Raw genomic sequence first — 25,720 nt, forward strand, 5'->3', positions numbered from 1 at the left:
CAACAGTTGTAGAGGGAGAAGTAGTCCCTGTATTGTACTACCTCACAGGTGAGAAAACAAAAGTTGTGGAGGGAGAAGTAGTCCCTGTATTGTACTACCTCACAGGTGAGAGAACAAAAGTTGTGGAGGGAGAAGTAGTCCCTGTATTGTACTACGTCACAGGTGAGAGAACAACAGTTGTGGGGGTAGTAGTAGTCCCTGTATTGTTCTACCTCACAGGTGAGAGAACAACAGTTGTAGAGGGAGAAGTAGTCCCTGTATTGTACTACCTCACAGGTAAGAGAACAACAGTTGTGGAGAGAGAAGTAGTACCTGCATTGTACTACGTCACAGGTGTGAGAACAAAAGTTGTAGAGGGTGAAGTAGTCCCAGTATTGTACTACCTCACAGGTAAGAGAATAACCGTTGTAGAGGGAGAAGTAGTCCCTGTGTTGTACTACCTCACAGGTGAGAGAACAACAGTTGTGGAGGGAGAAGTAGTCCCTGTATTGTACTACCTCACAGGTAAGAGAACAACAGTTGTAGAGGGAGAAGTAGTCCCTGTATTGTACTACCTCACAGGTAAGAGAACAACAGCTGTGGAGGGAGAAGTCGTCCCTGTATTGAACTACCTCACAGGTGAGAGAACAACAGTTGTGGAGGGAGAAGTAGTCCCTCTGTTGTACTACCTCACAGGTGAGAGAACAACAGCTGTAGAGGGAGAAGTAGTCCCTGTATTGCACTACCTCACAGGTGAGAGAACAACAGTTGTGGAGGGAGAAGTAGTCCCTGTATTGTACTACCTCACAGGTAAGAGAACAACAGTTGTGGGGGTAGAAGTAGTCCCTGTATTGTACTACCTTACAGGTGAGAGAACAACAGTTGTGAAGGGAAAAGTAGTCCCTGTATTGTACTACCTCACTTTTAAGAGAACAACAGTTGTGGGGGTAGAAGTAGTCCCTGTATTGTACTACCTTACAGGTGAGAGAACAACAGTTGTGAAGGGAGAAGTAGTCCCTGTGTTGTACTACCTTACAGGTGAGAGAACAACAGTTGTAGAGGGAGAAGTAGTCCCTGTATTGTACCACCTCACAGGTGAGAGAACAACAGTTGTGGGGGTAGAAGTAGTCCCTGCATTGTCCTACCTTACAGGTGAGAGAACAACAGTTGTGGAGGGAGGAAGTATGCTGCTATGATTAAACAAATTGTATCATTTTCCTGTGGGGATTCTGCTGCAGGATATGATGTGGTTGTCCTCTCAAATTGGCCAAAGTCACCTCGATCGTTCTGAAAAGGTATGTGCCATGATACACTGCACAGACTTGAAGTTTATTTTTACAAACTCTCGTTATACACCTGCAAGAGTGAAGACATGGATGTACAGAATATTCATTTGTAAGTGCTCTTGTTTTTCGTTTTACAGCAGTTACTGCGGTGTTACGAAAACATAAGGACGATTAACAGATAACATGAAAAAGAATGAAGACACCCTCGAGTCTGATAACACTTGCATGACATGTTTCAGTGAAAGCTGTCCTTGGGTCTGGAACAGAGGCCGTGTCGTCATCTGACGGCTTCAACATCGACACGTCACCACCACAGTTTGATTCCGACGTCATGCTCTACATCGACGTCGCTCAGGGCAACTTCACCCCTGTGACTTTCCAAGGATCCAACGACACCATCAAGGCGATATGGAAGTGCAATGACAACGAGAGCGAAATTATGGTAACGCGAGGCTTCTGTAAAATCATATGTCAAACATAAATCCTTAGTTAAATGTGTCAGGTGTGTATTTCCTCCACCTGTTCTGCCAGGAATCATAACACTTGTCGCTGAGTATATTGTCTTAATGTAGTGACCCTGTGGTTTAAGTGCTGGTTTGCCACAACAATCACCCGCGTTCGATTCCATCTTTGTGTGAGGCCCATTTGTCTACGCTGTGATATCGCTAGAATATTACATTAAGGCAGCGGGAAAACACACTCACTCTACTGATGAAAGAACGACAAGGAGACATACTCACTCCTCTACTGTTGAAAGTACAAGGAGGCACACTCACTCCTCTACTGTTGAAAGTACCACAATGAGGCCAAGTGAAAAGATACCCAGTGAAGGATATTTAACATGTAACTAACTTTATATAAACTTGGTAAATATCGAGCTACAGGAATACATGTATGACATTACAGAAATACGAGTGGGCGATAGGCACAGCGCCAGGAGGAGAGGAGTTGCAGACATTTGTAGCAACTGGAGAGTATCCTGGATCGATGAACTCCGGACTTGAGGGCCTCCTGGAACACAACACGACATACTACGTGACCGTCAGATGTACCAACGGGGGTGGACTGGTCACAACATATGCTGATCCCAGAGGTGCGTACCTTGATACATCTAACACTAGAGAGTTACTCTTGTTCCAGAGGTGCGTACCTTAATACATCAAACACTAGAGAGTTACTCTGGTTCCAGAGGGGCGTACCTTAATACATCACACAGTAGAGAGTTACTCTTGTTCTAGAGGTGCGTACCTTAATACATCAAACACTAGAGAGTTACTCTTGTTCTAGAGGTGCGTACCTTAATACATCACACAGTAGAGTGTTACAACTTTTCCAGAGGTGCATACCTTAATGCATCACACAGTAGAGTGTTACAACATTGTCTAGAGGTGCGAACCTTGATACATCACACACTAGAGAGTTACATTTTTCTAGAGCTGCGTACCGTAATACATCACAAAGTAAGAGTGTTACACTTTTTCTAGAGGTGCGTACCTTGATACATCACACAGTAGAGTCTTATTAATTTTTTTTCTAGAGGTGCGTACCTTAATACATCACACAGTAGAGTGTTACAACGTTTCTAGAGGTGCATACATTAATGCATAACACAGTAGAGTGTTATAACTTTTCTAGAGGTGCGAACCTTAATACATCACACACTAGAGTGTTACTATTTTTCTAGAGGTGCGCACCTTAATACATCACACAGTAGAGTGTTACAACGTTTCTAGAGGTGCATACATTAATGCATAACACAGTAGAGTGTTCCAACTTTTCTAGAGGTGCGAACCTTGATACATCACACAGTAGAGGGTTACATTTTTTCTGGAGGTGCGTACCTTAATACATCACACAGTAGAGTGTTACACTTTTTCTAGAGGTGCGTACCTTGATACATCACACGGTAGAGTGCTACACTTTTTCCCGAGGTGCGAATCTTGATACATTACACAGTAGAGTGTTACACTTTTTCTTGAGGTGCGTACCTTGATACATCACACAGTAGAGTGTTACACTTTTTCTAGAGGTGCGTACCTTAATACATCACACACTAGAGAGTTACACTTTTTCCCGAGGTGCGTACCTTAATACATCACACAGTAGAGTGTTACACTTTTTCCCGAGGTGCGTACCTTGATACATCACACAGTAGAGAGTTACACTTTTTCTAGAGGTGCGAACCTTGATACATCACACAGTAGAGAGTTACATTTTTTCTGGAGGTGCGTACCTTAATACATCACACAGTAGAGTGTTACACTTTTTCTAGAGGTGCGTACTTTGATACATCACACACTAGAGTGTTACACTTTTTCCCTAGGTGCAAATCTTGATACATCACACAGTAGAGTGTTACACTTTTTCTAGAGGTGCGTACCTTAATGCATCACACAGTAGAGTGTTACAACTTTTCTAGAGGTGCGAACTTTGATACATCACACACTAGAGAGTTACATTTTTTCTAGAGGTGCGTACCTTAATGCATCACACACTACAGAGTTACACGTTTTCCCGAGGTGCGAACCCTGATACATCACACACTAGAGTGTTACACTTTTTCTTGAGGTACGTACCTTAATACATAACATAGTAAAGTGCTACACCTTTTCCCGAGGTGCGAACCTTGATACATCACACAGTAGAGTGTTACACTTTTTCTAGAGGTGCGTACCTTAATACATCACACAGTAGAGCGTTACACTTTTTCCCGAGGTGCGTACCTTGATACATCACACACTAGAGAGTTACACTTTTTCTTGAGGTGCTTACCTTAATACATCACACAGTAAAGTGCTACACTTTTTCTTGAGGTGCGTACCTTAATACATCACACAGTAGAGAATTACACTTTTTCTTGAGGTGCGTACCTTAATACATCACACAGTAGAGTGTTACAACTTTTCTAGAGGTGCGAACTTTGATACATCACACAGTTGAGTGTAACACTTTTTCTTGAGGTGCGTACCTTAATACATCACACACTGGAGAGTTACACTTTTTCCTGGGGTGCGAAACCTTAATACATCACACAGTAGAGAATTACACTTTTTCTTGACGTGCGTACCTTAATGCATCACACAGTAGAGTGTTACAACTTTTCTAGAGGTGCGAACTTTGATACATCACACAGTTGAGTGTAACACTTTTTCTTGAGGTGCGTACCTTAATACATCACACACTGGAGAGTTACACTTTTTCCTGGGGTGCGAACCTTAATACATCACACAATAGAGAGTTACACTTTGTCTTGACGTGCGTACCTTAATACATCACACACTAGAGAGTTACACTTTTTCTAGAGGTGCGTACCTTAATACATCACACACTAGAGAGTTACACTTTTTCTAGAGGTGCGTACCTTGATACATCACACGGTAGAGAAATACTCTTTTTCTAGCGGTGCGCACCTTACTACATCACGCAGTAGAGTGTTATACTTTTTCCCGAGGTGCGAACCTTGATACATCACACAGTAGAGAGTTACACTTTTTTCTAGAGGTGCGTACCTTAATACATCACACAGCAGAGAGTTACACTTTTTCTTGAGGTGCGTACCTTGATACATTACACAGTAGAGAAATACTCTTTTTCTAGCGGTGCGCACCTTGATACACCAAACAGTAGAGTGTTACACTATTTTTCTTGAGGCTTACATATATTTAAATACTTGAGGTCTTTAAAACTGTTGACATTTATGAATTGGATATTCAGAAAATGGATGTGTTTAAAATTTCGTCAATATTTATTTTTGAAGAATCTGATTCAACCCTAAATGAATTAATCAATGAAGTGAAATGTGTGATTAAGGTGTGACCGTTCTGCTTGAGCCTCCCCTTATTGATGATGTCAACACGACAATAGTGGGTGCTGAATCCCTTGGAGAGAAAGTGGTGCCGCCAAACTCCATGAAAACCAAAGACAAAAACACCGTGGGTGCTTCCTGGACGGTGTCTGCAGATGAGAGTGTCAGGCGATATGGTAAATGTTAATATCATGTATAATGTACGAGCAATATCATATAAAATCAGAAATGTTGCTCCAACAGGTGAATCCTGAGCGAGCCTTTTTACTTCTCATTTCAAGAGGCAAATCAGCTCAAAGAACTGCTTTTGCATTTGAATTCATTTATTTACATCTCTGCCCTTGTTTCAGAAACGTCGATCTGAACAAAAAAGATAACACATGCATGTAAAGCTGGAATAATGTCAAATGAAAGATCAATCTTTTTTCGCTTTTTTTTCATTTTAGCATTTTACTGCCATGCTCAAATGGAGGATTTATTGCAATCAGCTCATTGTAATGCCAGCTTTCAAAAATGATTTTACACCTTCGCCCTCTTTTAAAAAAATTCGTTCTGAAGAAAAGAAACCCACACAAAACGCGAATGATCCCCGAAAGTAATACATGTCATAGTGTACTGCCAACGCTGAATTAACCTGATGAAGGAGTAAGCATGTACCCCGAAACATTGTGTTCCTCATAATAAAGAAGTTGACATCCATAAGTTCTCTTCCTTATGTGTATCACTTCTAAATGCCTTTCAGAGCCTTGATCAACAACATAGATCTTTCTCTTCATTCGGAACTGCCCGTTCATGTTCATTTACGAGGTACCCCGTGAAGATCCTATTAGAATTGGTCTTCAGCAACGCATGGTTGTCATAAGAGGCAACTATGTTTGGCGTGAGAGGCGACTGACTGGATCGGGTGACCAGACTCGCTGACTTGCATGTCATCGTATCCCAATTGTGTATATCGATGATCATGATGTCAATCACTGGATTGTCTGGTCAAGACTCCATTATTTACAGAGCGCCATCAAATAGCGGGAATGTTGCGGAGTCCGGCGTTAACACACAAACAAATACTGTACGAGATACTGCAATCAATTGGATCTGCTCGCTCCATGCTAATCTTAAGGGAAATAAGTACCAATCTTTTTATAAGATCGAATGATATGAACTAGTATTAGTAACTTAATTGATGGCTGTGGTTTTTTTTGGTAAATACATTCACGTTTTATGTCAGGATCACTAGCATTTTCGACACCAATTGTTACTTTTCTTGCAACACCAAGCGTTCGCAAACTGTTCCCTGGCCATGAGGTGAAATTACTTACTTGGTGTCTAGGTGTATCCTTTTGTTGTCGGTGATGAATCGTAGTTCAAATGAGCTGCAGGTGTACCAATACAGGTAACAGTTGATGAGGAGTCCCCTCTCATGAAGTGATTTAAGATTATCTAAAATAAACAGGGAATTATTATTCTACCATATGTAATATAGATTTGTAGGAAATGATTATGGTATTATTATTGATTTGGATTAAAGAGAACCTGATCATTTTCTACATTTGAATCCTTAATAAAATGGCCTTACTTCAAGACAAATGCTATCGGTGAATATAGTGGTTTTCTTTTATCGCTTCATCGTCACCTGGTTGATAGGGTAGCCTAATTGTTAAAGCCTTCATTGGTCACTCCTTTCTCCTGGGTTCCATATGGGTGCGCTGTGCGGAGCTCATTCTCTGTGTCTATTGTCGTGATATAGTTGGAATACTGCTAAATGCGGAGCACTCACTCACTCACTAAATGCTACTTTAAACCATTTACCAATTTACAGATTTCTGTGTGGGTAGTTCCGAGGCCAGCATTAGTGACATCTTCCCCTGCACGTGGGTCGGCTACAACACGTCGGGGACGGTTACAGTGGCAGATGGATACCTCAAACTAAACGGCCGCAATATCTACATGCTGAGTCAGTACAAGCAAGGGTACAATGCCTCGGTACCCGGCACCACGGACAAGTCAGCCTTCACCATGGCTCCAGGCACAGAGATGTTCATCTTCATGAAGATGTGTAATGAGGCCCAGCTGTGCACGACCAAGTTGCTGGGCTCAACCGTAGTAGAGACAGACATGTCCACGATGGCGACGTCGTCTGATGGTTCTGCCGTCAATGTAGATGTTGGAGGTGGTGCGAGGAGGAAGAGGGACATTTCAGGAGTAACGGTATCAACACCAGATGGTAAGTGTACAAAATAACGTGATAATGACTTTCTAAATATTCCTGCAAGAAGGTAAAGAACGACGTAGAACCATTCCCTCTGCAGCAATCGTCCTGAGGCAAGAGAGTTAACTGACTAAAGTCCAGTTTTCACCCTTGACGAGCTAGGCTGGTATTATGGAGTTACATTTTGGCTGTACTAACGAGTCTACGCACAGTCCAATCAATATTGCTCGTAAACTGGACATTCCAAATTCCATTTCCAAATCTTTTTATGTTTTTTTATCAAGGTGCTCGCGTGATTAGATGCACTTTGCGGCGTAAGGTCGTTTTGACTGGAAGCCGCCATTTTGTTTGAAGCAAATGCAAGTGAAACTAGAGGTGGAATCTGATTGGTCCACAGGAGAGGCATAGAAGGGACATAACTCGTAACAGCCACGGTCGGCGCCACGATCGATCCGAGGAATCCCAGCCTAGTTCGGCAAGGGTGGAAACTGGACTTTTGTTGTCAGTTAATTCCCTTGACTAGTACGCACTTACTTTCTCATAAGAAACAATAGGAACATACTAAGTTACCCTGGTGCTTCGTGTAACGGCTGACTTAAAATTGGGTCAGATAGTCGCATCTAGTGTTCATGCTGTCAGTAGCAGTATATTTGCTTTGCCTTAATTAAGATAACTGTGGCATAGCTGGAATATTACAGTTTGACGCTTCATTCAACATACACTGCTGTACACTGTATGTTCGTGTGTTTCATCATCTCACATTGTTCTCATTGCCTTGTCTGTGATCCAGGGTTAGAAACCGGTCAGAGCATTGTGGTCACTCAGCTCACTAAGCTTGACCTTGAGACAGAATACAAGTCTGACGCCTCGGTTGAGTTCGCCCCCTACATCACTGACCCGTCTACATCAACCACAGAAGATGCCTTCACCGACAGAATCCTCAGAAAGAGGCTCAACTACCAGGACACTGACCTCTCCTTCTCTCTCACTAGTGTTGGTAATCTTCCCATGCCTGGACCGGTGAACGTGACCTTCACCTATGACCCCACGGTCACCAACACAACCTTGATGCTGCTTCACTGGAATACTGGTACGTGCCTTCCAAGCAGATGCTTTGTTGTGTTTAATTCAATGGGTTTTTAGGATTCAACTGAACCGGAGATGTGTCCTGCCTTGTGTCCTCTGCCCTACTATTACGGGGATAAAACCCAACTCATTCACTCACTTATTTCCGTTACCTTATACATGTGTCGTGGGTGTACCAGTGGTCGAAGACGAGGTGGCTCAAATGCAGAGCTGCGTCCCTTAGTCGTACCAGGATCCGCTAATTGTGGATCTAACACCTAATTATGATCCAACATGTCCGTTCGCGTGACAACGATGTCAGTAAGTAGCGAAGTACTAGCATGAGGTATGATTTATCGTATGACGCGGACATACACTGCTGCCCCATTACCGTAACCTTATTCATCCACCATAGGTGGCGCTGTGGTGTCAGTGGATCCAGGATCAGCTGGTTATGATGTATTTTCCCAGATTCTCCCTGGTGATAATCCTTCCCTAGTCAACATTATACCCCTTCTCGATTACCTAAATAGTAATTTTCCTTTGATATCTCAACTGGTTAAACTAAAATCAATGTGAAACTCAACTCACACATTCCTTATTCATGGATTTCGAAACAGTTTATAGACATAAACATGCTATTCATAACTGGCAACTCGGAAATTTGTTGAACGGATAATTTGACTTTGGATGAAGCCATCTCAATTGAAACGGTTTCACTTTATAACTAGTCATCATGCTATCAATCACCTGTATACTTGGTCGACGTAATAGAGTAATACAGTGGCGTAAATCAACGTTCAATCTCAGTAAGTTATGTTCCACGTGAGCAGGCATAACAGGCCTGACAGTCGGCCCTACCGTGAAAATATTAATCAATTTAGAAGCTTTACATATCAGCAATCCAGCAATAAATAAAACCGAAAGGCAACGTGAGAAGAAAGTCTCTGGTCAATAATGTTTTGTATGATGCAGATACCCGACAGTGGCAACAGAGCAACAAGACCTGTCAACATGAAACAGACACGGAGGTCAGAGACCCCATCACCTCTCAGGTCACGGTCAAAGTGAGTGACAGTCTGCCATTTATGTTTATTCCGGTTTCTGGTTTGTTTGTTTGTTGGGTGGTTGTTTTACGACGCACTCAGCAATAATCCAGTTATATGACGGCTGTCTGTATATAATCGAGTCTCAACCAGACAATCCAGTGATTGATATCATGAGCATCCAACCCAACAATTGGGATCAATGACATGCATCAACCAAGTCAGCGAGCCTGACCACCCGATCCTGTCACTAGCCTCTTACGACAAGCATAGTCGCCTTTTACGGCAAGCATGGGTTGCTGAAGACCTTTTCTACCCCGGATCTTCGCTGGTCTCTGTGTTGTTAAAACCCGTCTTGGCAACATTAGTATTGCTGGAATAATGTTAAAAATTGGAGCATATCGACGGTCACAATTTTAAACATACTAATCTAAGGAAATAAGAGAATGGATACAAAAGGACGGTTGTTCCGTCCACCCCTGAAGGCGATCGGGAAGCTCAGATACCAGATCGGTATCACTGGATATGTACAAAACACTCAGCTTAACGTTCTTTGTATTTAATTTCCAGGTTCTTGTACAGGGTAAATGGCAGAAACAAACAAAACAGCCAATAACTAAGTTGTCTACATTCAATAATCTATGTTTACATTGATTACCGGAGACATGACAGTCATACGCCAAAGTACAATGAAGTCCGATTTGACAAGAACATATGTTTGACGGTAGTACAGTAAATAGATTACTCACACAATGATTGCCTGAGGGTAGCGAGGTTTATGGCTAATCAAACTACACAGTCTGCATGCATTCGTGACCAACTCGTGTTATTCCGGGACAAGCCGAATAGGGATTACGGAAAGGGGCAAGTGGTGACGAATGGGTCTGCTTGTAGACCATTTTGCACGTGAACACCAGAAACCTTACTCCGCGCACAAGAGTGCACATGCATACCGCTAAACAAAGTGTGAGTGAATGCCACTAAAAATAAAAAGAATAACGCCTGTAATTTACTAAACCTGTGTTTTCTAAGCTAATCGGAGGTTTGAGTATCATAAATGGACACATTAACCAATATGTTGATATGTAGATGTTTTATTGAGATCCAATCATCTTCTGCTAAATTAAGCAGTATTTTTAACATCAGTATGCATTGACAGGCCGCTGTGATTGTTTATCATTTCCAACACATATGTCTGTCTTCAACATGTAATGGACATGCTAAAGACCCTTCTTTGTTCACTGTTGTATAATCTTTGCATATTAGTCATTATATGTGGTGATTGTGTCTATCGTGTTCTGTTTAGGTTTGTGACACAAGGTCGACACCAGACAGCAGCAGTTCCAGACGTCGGCGATCTGTGTCTGACACGTACTTCAGACAACCGACCCAGTTCCTACTGACTTCAGCTCTGACAGAGATACCTAATTCACCTCCTCAGCTCACCAGCACTACGTCTCTTGTCATGCAGGAAGACCAGGGTATGTGTCTCTTAGCTTGTCTCTCTTGTCATGAAGTAAGACCAGGGTATATGTCTCTTAGCTTGTCTCTCCTCTCGTGCAGGAAGACCAGGTAATGGGTCACATCCAGCTGTGAATAGAGATGTGTACTTAACTGTGAAACCTAGGTGGTCTTAAATTCAGATTACATATTGGCCCAATTCTTCGTTTGTTAGTATTCTACCTGTGCTCGTTGGTTCCACCAAACTGGAACTGGTGAGTTTGGGGTCTTAGGCTTCGTATACAGAATGTCTCCCCCGTGGATTCCAAGAATCGCCCTAGTTATAATCCTTGATAGGATACCAGCATCTGTGAGCTCTCCTCCTCCTCCATTATTCAGCCATGCCTTTCTAGTGGAATATTGAAGAAGCGTTAAGGCCAACCCACTTACTAGAGTACAGACAGTGTCCAGCTTACATCACTCGTTAATGTTCCAGGTACATTGATATACCAGATGGCATCCACAGACGTCAATGGAGACGTGGTCAAGTACAAGATTAGTGACAACTTCGTTGTGGCTGATTTAGAACTGACGCTGTCAGAGGATGGATTGTGAGTCTCTACATAATAAATCTTTACAGTTCTGCAATATGTTCTTGTTTAGTATGAGGGAAGTTGTGTTAAGAGGACTTTGGCTGGCTCTGTGATAAGTTTGGAAACCAAACTTTAATGCTCCATATGTAGATATGCGTCAATCAGTATTTTGCATTTTCCAATGAAATGAAAAGAATCATTGACAACTTTCTGTAGGCTATGCATGTAACCAAAACTGCATGGACACGAATATGTGCATCTGTTCAACAGCTGGACTTCCTGTTAAGAGATGACATGCTTGTTTCGCGAACACCTGGTGTCGTCACTGATTTTCAGTGATCTACTCACGTAATTGTCACCTCTATTTTGCTTTTTACCCCCAGTGGAATCGTCGGATAATCCAGATGATATATTTCAGGATGACCTATACACCTGCTACCAACTACTACGGATCAGTAGAGGTCCCGGTAATTCTTTATGAGGTGCCCCAGGCTGAGATACCACCGGCTGAAACGGCAGTAAACATCAGCCTCATCATCACCTCCGTCAACGACGCCCCCAGCGCCTTCATCTTCAGTGATGGAGTCAGCTTCCTTCAAGCAGATCCGGCCCATCCAGTCCTGGTAGGCGACATAGCAACGTATTGCTCTCTCTAAGTCTACACAGAGCCTTTGTTCTTGCACGTGATGATAAAGTGATCATTACACGTTAGATACCCTTACGTTCGCTTGTCACGCCTTAGGCCAGGGTTCGATTCCCCACATAGGTACACTATGTGAAGCCCATTTCTGCCATGATATTGCTGGAACAATAACAGTTGCGTAAAACCGTCCTCACTCGGCGTAGAGCTGTCGCAAGCCCGTTTAAATCAAGGGGGCCAACAGATGAGCAACATTTTGTGTCAAGAGACATCGGCATAAACTCAAAGGGACTACTATTTTAGTTCGTAATAACCGTAGTTCGTTACAAGCATATATACAGCATAACTACAGCAAATAGTCGGGACTGAAAAGTTAGTTCGTTATATCCGTCAGTTCGTTATAAGCGTGTTCGTTATAACCGTAGTTTACTGTAGGTGTTTAAGACTTCGGGCAGGTTGATGTAAATACAACTCCACAAAACCATGTCCGAAATCAAAAGGAATCTCTACTAAAAGCAGATTCTATTGTACGATTCTGACTATGTGTTCATGAATCACAATGAAATAGTGACGATACTGTCAGTTTTTCACCTGAAATAGGGAAATGCATCGGACATCATTTTATCCTCTTATATCTACCATAAAACATTTTGAAAGCATAACTTGCAAGAGTTGTATGACGCTCCTTGAATCAGGCGTTTTAAGGAACTGTATGTTCCACAGTCTGGTGCCCACATTCAGTGTAGCTCTTAACACTGTCTCTATGTGATTAGCTATTTGCTCAGTACAACGCGGGTTAAAAGGGCATGGGCCTTGTGTATTACATGTACTTTTTGGAACTGTCATATATGGTCAGAGCCTAAAATCCACCTTTAGGTCAGGACAGAAATGGATCATTGGATATCTAAAACGTATTCAAACGTTAGGAAACCAGTATTATGGTTTATATATAAAAGTGTACATGTAGATAGCAATGCCACTACAGCTAGGTGCTAAGATCGGACTTAACTTCACCAAGGATGTGAGGCGTGAACGTAGAAAGGCTGTTCAATGGACAGGGTATTTTGCATTTCCAGATTCTGCTGGAGGAGGTACGAGTAAATGACAGCAGCCCTACAACATACAGATGGGAGTTTGGAGCGTACGACGTTGACGTCGGCGACAACATGACTATCTACTACACTCAGCCATCTAGCGGGAACCTCACCGTGGGCGACGTGAACACCGCGGTGCCCTGCTCATACAACGCGGTCAGTGCAGAGTCGCTTTGCCTTCGGGAATTTAAAACATGTTCGATATGCCCTTGCTAATTACTGGATTACAATACACATATACATATCAAACTGATTTATATTTGTGATTGCACTACATTTCTAGTAGCAAGGTCTATGTTATATAATAATTTTACCCAATCCTGACAGACAATAATTGCTTATCTCTCCCTTTTCCGAAACTTCCTGAACTGTGATCGCGGGGAACAGAAAAAACCCAGCTCAAACCATTTGAGCCGCGCACGCGCATCAGAACCACGTGACCAAGTCGGTAGCTCGTCACTCTCTCATTTTCGCGCCAACTGAAGAGTTCTGTAATCCGAGCCATCTAAATTAACCGTTTATTACAAAACATTTTGCTCGGATTACATTCTTCTAACCTTTATTCATTATATGTAATAATTTTTATTCATATTTTTTTAATCAAGGTTACCTCTGTTGTCACTGTGAAATCATGTAAGATATGCATTTGTTTCAGATTGAGACCCTCACCCTATCTGCTCTTGCTGCGTTCCTCAACACTGCGCTGAAACAACATCTCTTATGATAAGAGGGAATCATCACGATCTGCATCATCCTCACCAGAGATTTCTTCAGATGAAGAAAGGGAGCCTAACTTCAGAGAAGTTCTTTTCGGTCTATCCCAGGTAGCAGAAGTGTTGATTCCATTTTAAAGGGCTCCTCGAAGTCGATGAAGAAGAACTTGCAGTCCCAGGCGAAGAAGAAGAGTTCATCCTCTTCCTCATCGAAGCTGTCTTCAACTAAGAATGAGAACTATGCAAGGTGATCACCACTACAAAGTCGATTTTTTTGTCACCATGAAGGGGTTCGCAGAGGGGCTCCACGAAGTCTACTTTGAAAACTCAGAAGAAAGATAGCTGTGCGTAGCCATCCACCTCCACATCACCCACCAGCTCTACGCAGCCCCAGACTGTGGTTCCGCCACTATCCAAGCAGACACAACCACTCATGTTAAACAGCTGCTTCCTGACGTTGCAGACCATCACTCAGCCTCAGGGGTTCACGCACCCCACAACGTTCGCACAGCTTCAGCCTCCATGCAGCCTACAATGTTCACCATTACCCAGCAAGTTTAACTTGCCATGCAGCATCACCTGAGGATGACTTAGGACTCTACACATTATCAACGTCATTTTCTGAGGAGACTTCACAGATCTCACGGATCTCACACCGTTTGTCTACAGCTCCGAACACTAACGCCTTCACGTATCCAGAGACCTTTATGCAGGTTCCGGCCTTCACGTATCCAGAGACCTTTATGCAGGTTCCGGCCTTTCGCGTATCCACAGCCCTTTATGCAGGTTCCGGCCTTCACGTATCCACATACCTTTATGCAGGTTCCGGCCTTCACGTATCCACAGACCTTTATGCAGGTTCCGGCCTTCACGTATCCACATACCTTTATGCAGGTTCCGGCCTTCGCGTTTCCAGAGACCTTTATGCAGGTTCCGACCTTCACGAAGCCACAGATGTCCACACAGCTTCGGGCCTTCGTGCAGCACCTAAGCTACAGGCAGCCTCAAGCATTCATGCAACTTCAAGGGTTCACGCACTCTCAAACGTTCAGACCCTCTGCATTCTGACAACATTTATACTCGATATACAGCATATCAGACGATGAATAAAAGACTTCACGCAGCCTACCCTTTCAACTTCAATTTCTGAAGAAAATTCTCAGGCCCTCACTGTTCATCCATGGCTCCGAACCCTAAGGCCTCCTGTCTATTTTAAGATGAGGATGTGTTCAAGCTTGTATTTGAAGATCATCCTATCAGGGGGAATATCCCTCCACCTAGGAAGACCATTTCACATATCAAGAATCCAGATGTTTTCTTAGCCAAGGCTACAAGAACGTAGGGGCTACCAACTTCTAGATTCAACGCAGACTTCTTCCGTCAGTAGGAGCACTGATTTCTTACTGAAGGGCGCTTCATAATCTAAGAAAAGCAAATCGCTCACTTCACCGTCAGACCATGGCTAAAATCTTCAAGCAGCAGCGAAGAAGAGTGCTGTACCTGTAATCTGTAATCTCCCATATCATCGGTCTGATATTAAAGCCTTGGTACAGATCATGTCTACAATAAATTTGTATGAGAGTACTACGCCCTCACCGTGGAACATCTTCCCCAGGCAACTATAACTATAAAAGTCCAGTTTCCAACCTTGCCGAACTAGGCTGGTATTATGGAGTTACATTTTGACTGGACTAACGAGGTTTTGCGAGGAGGAAGAGGGACATTTCAGGAGTAACGGTATCGATACCAGATGGTAAGTGTACAAAATAAGGTGATAATGATCTCTTTCCGTCTTGATATTCCTGCAATAAGGAAAAGAACGACGTAGAAAGTTCTCTCTGCAGCCATCTTACTGAGACAAGAGAGTTAACTGACTAAAGTCCAGTTTTCATCCTTGACGAACTAGGCTGGTATTATGGAGTTACAGTTTGGCTGGATTAACGAGTCTATTCATGTCCAATCACAATCGCGCAACGAAATCGAAATCCGGTTTGTAAACTGTCATGCAGATTTTGATCGATTGCAGGATTTGCAAAGCATGTGCACCGCCAACTCGTTGTCAACAGATATTTTCCAAATCTTTTCATCTTTTTAATCAAGGTGCTCACGTGATCTGATGCACTTCGCGATGTAAGACCTGTTTTATCACAATATAGATTTTGATTATCGATCAGATCGTCTTGACCGGGCGCCGCCATTTTGTTTGAAGCAAATGCAAGTGATACGAGAGGTGGAATCTGATTGGTCCAAAGGGGAGGCATCGAAGGGACATAACTCGTAATAGCCACTGGTGGCGCTACGATAGAGCCCAGGAATTCCAGCCAAGTTCGGCAAGGGTGGAAACTGGACGTTTAAAGTCAGTTAACTCTCTTGCCTCGGGAAGATGATCGTGGAATCGTTCAGCCAACGTTGAACTTACACTAATTAGACAAGGAGAATTGGCAGGAACGTTCACCGAACCTTCACCATGAGGTTTGGCACAGACGTGATAGTTATGAACGGGACTGTCACCCGTCTCAAGATCGATACCCTTATCTAAACTTGTAAGACCATAACAACATCAACGATTCATTAGACATTCGACAGAGTCGTCATTTACTATTTTTTATTTTTCTGGGGTCATTATTCTCATCTTCATTATTCTCATCTACGGATAAAAAAGCTGCTATTGTGATGCAGTCGTAACATCGTTTCGGTAAATCGGTCATTCATAAACGATCAGGCCAGAATAGACATCACCTGGGCCATTCATCTAAATTTCACCAGTATGATCGGCAGAGCTTCATCGAATTTCCGATTATCTTCATGCTTTAAGTATCATGAAGATCAACTTGCTACTGCACCGGATACGTCACACATTCTCCAGGGAACAGACTGCTTATACACCGTTATGCTTCAGAATTTGGGACACCACTTCGTCTATCTACCTCAAAGTTCACACTAGATTGTCCGTGTAAGGAGCTTTGACCTCGTCCCGGCAAGAATTCAGTATTCATGTTTCCTGCGCGGGATGATTTACATGTCACGTGTCAAGATGTCACTGACTGTAAACAACTGGACTATGCTGGTCACACTGACCTAATGCGAGCTGTTCATTGCTTTTTACAGATTGGTTTACATGATTACATGTAGGTGATGCTGCAACCGTACGATCAGACGACTGAAGCTTTACGTCAATGTGACCGAGTCTCTAACTACTGTAGACCTCACATGACGGCATGCAGAATAGTTCAAAGGGAGGCACCACCCTTCATTGTCGCCTCCATACAAGAATGGGAGCCCTTAAACCACACCACAATGGAATCATTTGTCACTTTACCAGAACTACGGGTTAGCGACGATCAACCGGGAAGGTCAAATCATCCCACATTTTTCATGCTCGGGATTGGATTCGGCATATGCTCCCAATGATCTCAACGTCCCCTTTGGTAACACTGCAGTAATTCCGAACGGTCTCGATCATCACGGTTCGTACAACCATTCAGAGCGAAGAATTATATATTCAGCCTCAATCTACCTTCATCATTCTTTCAACCACCACTCGATATGTCTCGATAATTGGCTGGGGAGCGCACTGATTTCATCTACTTTGGACTGGGCGTTGGTCCGCAGACGAATGTAATCTCCACGTCAACAACTCGATGGATATATTGACAACAAGATTCAACAGACAGATAGCATGTGCTCCAATCAAAGATGTCTACGAACCTCACGTTTGGAACATATCACCTTCAACCCCACTAAACAAGAACAGCCAAGGCAATATGTATCCTATGGCTTCGTAGATCTACTAGAAGTCTATCTGACGATAAATGGAAGATTTGTGACCAGTTTGCGAGATCCAAGGGGTTCACAACTGTTAAAGCCACTTCACAACGAATTGAAGAATTCCTGTGTCACCTAAGATGAACACGGAATCTCAAGGGTTCAACTTTAAGCATCTGCGTAGCAGCTAGCAGCTCCATTTTAACTATGGGTGACAGAACCAAGCTTCCTGAGTGAATAGACTTATTGTGATCATGCAGGCTTGAAGATCAACAAAAGATATTCAGAGCCTGGGATTTGATTTTGTTTGTTGAGATGGTTAAGCACCACATTCAATTCCCAGGGACCCATGAAGATCCGGGGTAGAATAGGACTTCAACAACCCATGCTTGCCGTAAAAGGTGACTATGATTGTCGTAAGAGGCGATCAAAGGGATCGGGTGGTCAGGCTCGTTGACTTGGTTGATCATGATGCATGTCATCGATCCCAATTGCGTGGATCGATGTTCATGATGTTAATCACTGTATTGTCTGGTCCAGACTCGATTAGTTTTCAGACCGCCGTCATGTAGCTGGAATATTGCTGACCACACCACTTTCTATAAAACACAGTTATTTGTTTTCCGTCAGTATACAGGTGTTATAGTAATGAAACCAGCGTAATAATCAACTCGTTTATTGAACTGATTTCAGAGCGGCATCCCCTGTGACCAGCTCCTCCTCCCCCACCCTCCAGACTCCCTCAACTGGGTATACAGGACCTTCCAGTACCAACCTGACACTGGTTACCATGGTTACGATGATGTTCGTGTGTACGCCCAGGACCAAGCAGGGGTATACTCGGATGTCATCACAATCAAACCAACTGTTATGGAGAGGCCATGCGAGAATGGAGGAACATGCAAAAGTAAGTTATAGCGTTTGTTCGTGTGCTCAATATCCTGCAGTTTAACCTTCGCCCCAACGCGCCAAGGACCCATGTCAATAGAGAATGGTGGCAACTGTAAAAGTAAGTTATGATATGCTAATCGGGGTAGCAGTAAGCCTAGTGGGTAAAGCCCTGACTCGTCCCTGTTCCAATCGTCACATTATGCAACGTGTGAAGTTTTCTCTTGGTGTCCCCCGGAATCTGTGACATGGATATTGATAAAATCGTCCAGTGAGACTACATACATACTCAACCTTTATACAAGACCACTCAAATACAAGAACATCGAAAGGAGATATATATTTACTATCAACCTGACCCGGAAAATTCATTTAGGTCAGGGTCCATACTTCACGTGTTTTTTACTCTACGCTCCTCCATCACCGGGGGGCACGGGTGGCCCAGTCGTCTAAGGCGCCGCGATTCGTTTTGCAGAGTTGCGTCCCTTGGGCACGTCAGAAACCTATGATTGTGGGTTGAATCCCGGTTCGCCCCGATTATGTTTCTAGGTTTGTCAGCACCATACCCGTGCTCGTGGGTTTCACCGAAGTGGTAAACGTCTGAGACCTGCATCACTTCGGGCTTTCCTCCCACATTAAGCTGACACGCCATGCTATAACTGGAATACTGTTAAAAGCGGCGTTAAACCCATCTCACTCACTCACTTACTCCTCCATCACCGGCTGTGTACTACTGCTCTTGAAAGTCAAATGAGCCCAGCTCCGAACCTGCATAAACTGTGTGCGAACCTTACCGTTACACCAATGTGTAGACTAGATGCCTCCAAGGCTGTAGCACATGTTGCACGAGAATTGGTGCTGATTGGTCGATGTAATCTTAGCGCTCATTGGTCAGAGCACTCGCTGGTTTCCACGTCATTAGGATCAGGCCTTGGCTCGTTTCTTGGTTACAAATGGCGACTACATTAGAAAGCATAGGTGATGGAAGAACATAGTGTGTTTAGCATTACCACCTGTTCTAAATTAATCATTTCTAATGGAAATTTAATGTGGGGTTAAAAAAACATAATTCCTTAAATTTTAAGATATACTCCATTGATGTCGTGATCGGGGTGGATGCTGATCGAGTTCCTGTTTACTTGTTTAAACATATTTTATTCAGATTGAAATGGATTGGGAACAAGTTATCCAACTTAGGACTCCCTCTCCATGGTATTTACAAATGCTTGTACTGTAAATCATATACAAGGAAACGGAAAAGAAGATGAGTGTATAGCTAACAAAAGAAATGTACAAAAGAGATACTAGTATATTTACATTAAAGTGTTACCCAAATCTCTTTGTATGACTAATAAACATTTGCGCTGCATTAAAGATATGTTGATTTTCGATAATGGACAAACATTCATTTCCGTTTAACATCAAACTTAAATCTAATTTAATTTTTGTTCACGGCGTTCTGTAAAATGTCCCGAAATATTATTAGCATAGTTTTTCTTTGGTGGACATACAATGGACACTTTAATAAATAATGAAATGCGTTTCACATGGATCACCACATTGACGTATTGGATCGCATTTTATCTCTAATCTGTATAAATCATAATGTAACTGGCTTTTCATGTATCTTAATCGAGTATGATAAATATTCAACTTTTTAACACCATAGGAAAAATATGGAGGTGCAGTAACTTGCTCTTTTTGTATGTATGTCTTGAATTGGGATGTAGATGTACAATTTCTACCTGCTGCAGGAATAGTGTTCCATAACATTACAGCTGATGGAATAAAAGAACACGTTGAGTGTTTTAATCTAGTATATAGAATCACAATATTATCTGAATTTCTTAAATCATATGATACATTGAACCTACAGTGGTTGGTACAATGTCTTTAAGATAATTTGGGGCAATATTACTTTGTATTTTGTAGAACAAACATAGTTTACGTTTCCTCCTTCGTTCTATTAACGTTTCCCATCCTGTTTCATAATACAGATGTTTGTGCGAAGTATACTTTGGGAGCCTCGTAACTATTCTGGCAGCTACTAGTTGGAGATTTTCTAACTAAGTTGATAATTCTACATTACACCCATCCCATACTTCACACGCATATTCGAAATGGGGTCTTATGAAAATTATATATACTTTATTTAATGTATTTCTGTTCAATAGGAATTTTAATTTTCTCATTGAATTTATCAATTTTGATGTTGATTTAATTATGTTATCTACGTGAGAATACCACGTTCCGTTTGATGCAAACGTTATACCCAAATGTTTATGATTTTGAACATTCTTAACTTTACATTCATCAAAGTACAAGGTAGTAAGGTCTGATTCATCTTTTTATGAAAATATAACCGCTTCTGTTTTATCTGGGTTGTATTTAATTAACCAGCGTTTTGCCCAGTTACACAGCTTGCATAGGTCTAAATTTAGAGTTGATTCAACCAGTTGATTATCTGGTGTCAAAGTCAAGTGCTGTATCGTCAGCAAAGAGTTTTTTTATGCAATCCAATTCATCAGCAATGTCGTTAACAAATACAATGAATAAAAAGGGACCTAACACCGACCCCTGTGGAACGCCAGCCTTCAAAGTCCTTGGTTTGGATAGAGCCCCGCTTACAAACACTGAATGAGTACGATTGTTTATGTAACTATAAATAACTATCTCAATAAAAAAACACGGATCGGATCGTGTACATCCTGCAATCGTGCAGGTTGAAAGAAACGTTGTTAAAAGGGATTCGAAATCTTCTCCCCGTTCCCGAATTTGAAATCAAACAAACAAGGATTCATTTTTTTCTCGGTTTGATTAACAACTGACAAATATATTTCACAGCTGATTGGACACAGAGAAAGAAAGCAACACATTAACAATAACCTTAACATTTCTAAAATTGATAAGGCCTCCCGTTAAAAATATATCTGGACATCAATAAATCGAGCAGTCTCGCTGTGAGAATAACAGAATGATTAGCTCCTTGTCATACAATCTCCACAAAGTGACCGTATGCCACACACCTAATTCACGTTGTACCTTCACATACTTAATTCCAGGCAAAGATGAAAGCGTGTACAACTGCACCAACTACCGCCGTGCTGAAGGTTTTGACCTCTACTACGAGTGTGCGTGCGCACCTGGCTGGACCGGCATTCATTGCGAGGATGACGTCAACGAGTGCAGCAGCTCTCCATGTTCCTGGCCGTACGTCTGCTACAACGACGTCAACAGATACTACTGCGCATGTGCAAAAGATAATCCCAACTGTGATGGGTTGCAGGCATGGATGATCGGGCTGATTGTGTTGGCGGGGATATTGATGATCATCTTGTCCTTCCTAGCTTGGTATCTCTGCATGCTTAAACGAGGGTAGGTACTGCGCACGTTTGCATGGGTACGTCAATCAAAAAACCTGTTGAGTATGAAACGAGGGAGGCATCACTAAAACATAATGTTCGTCAGCAATTCAATTCATAATGCCGAAAATACAAAATTTCGTATTAAGAGGACCTACATCTCACGACGATATAAGTTCTACACGCTTCAGGTTTTTAGCTGAAGTTGAAAAATATATAATTGCAAATACTTATTTGTTAATAAGTCCTTTACTTTACTTTATAAAGTACATCTCATTTCTGCTTTAACTTAACTTGACAACTTGTCTTCTGTATATTTCGAATGAATCCATTTCAGGAGAACCCTCCCTTGTATATTTTCTCAAAGAATAGATAATAAATTTAAAATTTTAGAGCTTTATATTTATTTACCTAATGTGTCATGATTCTGGCAACTCTTGTATAAGGAAGAATCCGCATGCAGTCAACCTAGGTAATTTAGCATGATTCAATAACTAGTGTGAGCTGGCATGTGCAAGAACATTGTTACACGGTAATTCAATGTGGGTAATTGTATGTGCTTGTGTGTTACGGTTGATCACTGGTGGTTATGGCTTACGTTTACTGCGTGTTTAATCTTATTACGCCACTGGACTTTGTGGTGACTTCTAACATGAATATATTTATATTACTTTTTTATATTCTTGGTTTCTTTATGAAAATACCATCTGTTAACACGACCCAATCATTATCCTTTTCACTTTCATTTGAAGACACAAAAGTCCATGTCGCTTGGAAGGACATTGAAGAACGTTCACTCCAAAATGACCACTTATCCAAAATTTCAAGCAGACGAATGAGTTCATTTTGCATTGTATACTGCGGAATAATCTTTATGATATGTTTAAATACAAGGGGTGGCTGAAGAGTTGTACGCTAGGAAGAATGTATGGTACACCCTTAAAAGTTTGCGTGTATAAAACACAATACGTCCCGTTCTTACAGGCTGCATTTGAACCAAATACACAAACAGGTAGCATAGTTCTGCAGAGATTCAACTTTCAATGTTTTAACTCGTACGTATCAGTGTCTCATATTAACATTTTTGAGTGCTTGTTGTTATAATTTAATAGAAATGTCTTAGCTAATCCACTGTTCATGACTTTAAATCCACATCACGAAACCAACCATGAAAACCAACATGAACGCCTCGTTCGAGAGTGTACAGTTCTAGGAGTTTGTCATTTTGGTTCGGTTTGACTCTGTATCTTTTCAAATGCCAGTTGTACAGGTGTGAATCGTGTTGATAATAAGGTCTAACACTGCGCTGATCCGCTACAAGAAGATGACCACTTTGGTGGAGGCAATCACTGTCAAGTCTTTCAAGAATGTTTTCACATTGTTTTCCAGACGTTTCCACTGGTCCTTGACATTGTACAAGATCTTCCGTACCCGACCGGAAGGATCTAGAACACCCTTTGTCAATGAAGGCTTTAGTGATGTAAGTATGTTTAGATGTTTAGCCAAGGTAGCTACATTCCAGCAGGAATTCAGCAGGGACGAAGGCACCAGAATGGGCTTGGAGATGGTCTTCATGTCTGAATTGAACATGGGTTTTCAGTAACGATGAGACACTTTTAACCATTTATAAGAGAGCTATTCATTCTACACACAGAGTCAGTAGTAGCTGTTTCGTCACAATTAAAGGTCTGCTTTTCAATTATTTTAATATCTGTCTTATCTGTACCAGGGTTCCCAGGCAACCTGGCCTATAGGAAGTCATAATTGTACAGTACGTATCCGTAGTTGCTGCAGTATTAGTCAAGCCTGGATAATGTACAAAGGAACCAGTGCATCAAATCAGACCATCGGGTAGATTCAGTCAACTCTATATTTCTGACCAGAAATCAGAAATCAGTCATGAATAATGAAGAAGTATGTATATTTGTTTTTACTCGTACACAGTAGAAAAACAAGTAATTAATTCTTTCAGGACTTGAGTGGAAGCCATAAGGTAAGTATCAATGTAACCTCGAGGTTAACAACATAAACTTGAACCTTAATTTCAATGGCAAGCCCGGCACAGATTAAACTGGAAATTTGGCAATTACAAGGTTAACCATTACGTAATTCTCTAATTGACTTTATGTTCACAACACAGCTCTTCAACAGAAATCATGTTTAATTCATTTTCAAAATAGTTTAAAAAAATGCTAATTTCAGTATTTCAAAATAATCGTTTCTAAAGGTCAACCGTTAAACAGCTTGTATCATATAAAGTAGTATCCCCCAATCAGAAGAACTCAAGAAGTCGCGATTTTGACGTGTAGCGATGGAGGCGTAGGCCTTTCACGTACTCTTAGTATAGGTCGTCATCTAATTGTATTAATATTAAACTGTTCACAGTCCCGTGGGTTGTCCGGCGTGTTCATGTCCAGCCGGCGGCCAGATGACCCCACAACTCCGATGAGGTCAGAACGATCTCTGCGACCGGTGCCCCATCTTCACGACCACAATGCCGTGAGTAACTACAGTGTGGTTATTTAAATATACAAACATTGCAGAGTTGAGTTTAACACCGCTTACAAAAGTATGTCCATGATATCAGGGCTTAAAGTGATGCACGAGTTTGGTATAAAACTCCAAGGATCGCAATCAGGACGAATCCGGTATTGAAACCCAAGACCAGTTTTCTAGATAGGACAGGCGTTTTTTTAACTGTATTGTTTTTTTTCTCCAGACAAAAAGCCTAAACAGTGAGCCACAACTCGGAGAGGCAAACATCCGTTTTGTCCACTCCAGACATCAACTGACTCGTCCTGACTTCACTCGTGGTGCAACAACGGACCGGCCCAGAACACCAGTCGAAGATTACGAAGAAAGACCAAGCAGTTCATCCTCTCTTATCAGGGGCCAGTCTCCGGTCAGAAGAAAGTCACGCCGTGTTGCCCCCGGCCCCGAACCGGAACCAGACTATGATGCTTGAAGAACTCCAGAAATTATGTAGATAGTTGTCTTTCAGAAAATGCTTAAATGTAACTTACTTTTTGTTATTTGTAAACACATGTCGTGCAAATGGTTGATTTAAAAATAAAGGTTACTTAACTGAATGTTGAAAAAATCAGCCAATTAAATAATAATCCCCAGTCGGATAATCTAATTACAATGGCTTCCATTGATGGAAACTGCTGACAGGATGTCATCGATAAATGATATATGAATGTTGGCTGAGTGTTTCTATCAATGAAATCTCACAGGTTATTCTTCTATTGTAACAAAATTTACATTAGCGTACACTATAACTCGAGAGGGCACTGGAAACTTGAATATGAGCTTGTTAAGGTTAAAATTGTAAAAGGCATGTATTTTTAAAATCCTTTCAAGATGTTTATTTTATCTATTCACTTACAAGATCAACGTTTTGTATTGTGTATATGCCACAACCACTTTGGACTTGTGTGCACTGGACAGAAACGTATTAATATATCGCATAATTGTACATTTTAGTAAAGACATTAACAGTGTTTCTCAAAAATAAATATTGTTCAGCAATTGAAAAGTTGTTTTCGTCAGTCTGTTCGATCTCGGCCGTGATGGAAAACACCACCACCCAACCCAACCCAATCCCATGTCCCCCAAACCCGAGAAGGAGGAGTGGGAGGCGTGGATGTTGAGGGTATTTAAAAAATGAACGATTTGAAGAAGATGAATTGGAAATTGCGAGTCATTGTACTGTGATAAGCAGTAACGAATCTTCACTCAATGACTCACTTCAAGCCATGACTCACTGGACAACACTTTTCGACGGTCACCACACATTAGATGGTCGTTGTGCTGCAGTTAAAGGGCTGGCGTTTTT

General features: G+C 41.9%; 1 protein-coding gene across 1 annotated transcript in view; it reads left to right on the forward strand.

Annotated features, from left to right (window-relative positions):
* The window catches only part of LOC139471216 (uncharacterized), a 159,016-nt gene extending 133,671 nt beyond the window's left edge, over nucleotides 1–25,345 (forward strand). The window contains exons 125-140 of the mRNA XM_071253506.1: nucleotides 1,505–1,707; nucleotides 2,172–2,358; nucleotides 5,076–5,246; nucleotides 6,887–7,291; nucleotides 8,067–8,366; nucleotides 9,317–9,408; nucleotides 10,694–10,868; nucleotides 11,324–11,438; nucleotides 11,839–12,043; nucleotides 13,137–13,310; nucleotides 18,326–18,539; nucleotides 21,583–21,895; nucleotides 23,272–23,362; nucleotides 23,855–23,875; nucleotides 24,268–24,381; nucleotides 24,602–25,345. Of these exons, the coding sequence (XP_071109607.1) occupies nucleotides 1,505–1,707; nucleotides 2,172–2,358; nucleotides 5,076–5,246; nucleotides 6,887–7,291; nucleotides 8,067–8,366; nucleotides 9,317–9,408; nucleotides 10,694–10,868; nucleotides 11,324–11,438; nucleotides 11,839–12,043; nucleotides 13,137–13,310; nucleotides 18,326–18,539; nucleotides 21,583–21,895; nucleotides 23,272–23,362; nucleotides 23,855–23,875; nucleotides 24,268–24,381; nucleotides 24,602–24,847 (3,026 nt within the window). The 3' untranslated portion in view covers nucleotides 24,848–25,345. The remainder of the gene's footprint in view (nucleotides 1–1,504; nucleotides 1,708–2,171; nucleotides 2,359–5,075; nucleotides 5,247–6,886; nucleotides 7,292–8,066; nucleotides 8,367–9,316; nucleotides 9,409–10,693; nucleotides 10,869–11,323; nucleotides 11,439–11,838; nucleotides 12,044–13,136; nucleotides 13,311–18,325; nucleotides 18,540–21,582; nucleotides 21,896–23,271; nucleotides 23,363–23,854; nucleotides 23,876–24,267; nucleotides 24,382–24,601) is intronic.
* Nucleotides 25,346–25,720: the final 375 nt, after the last annotated feature.

The sequence above is a fragment of the Haliotis cracherodii genome, unplaced genomic scaffold, assembly GCF_022045235.1.
Source record: "Haliotis cracherodii isolate W230 unplaced genomic scaffold, xgHalCrac1.p SCAF_22, whole genome shotgun sequence".
Taxonomy (NCBI): domain Eukaryota; kingdom Metazoa; phylum Mollusca; class Gastropoda; order Lepetellida; family Haliotidae; genus Haliotis; species Haliotis cracherodii.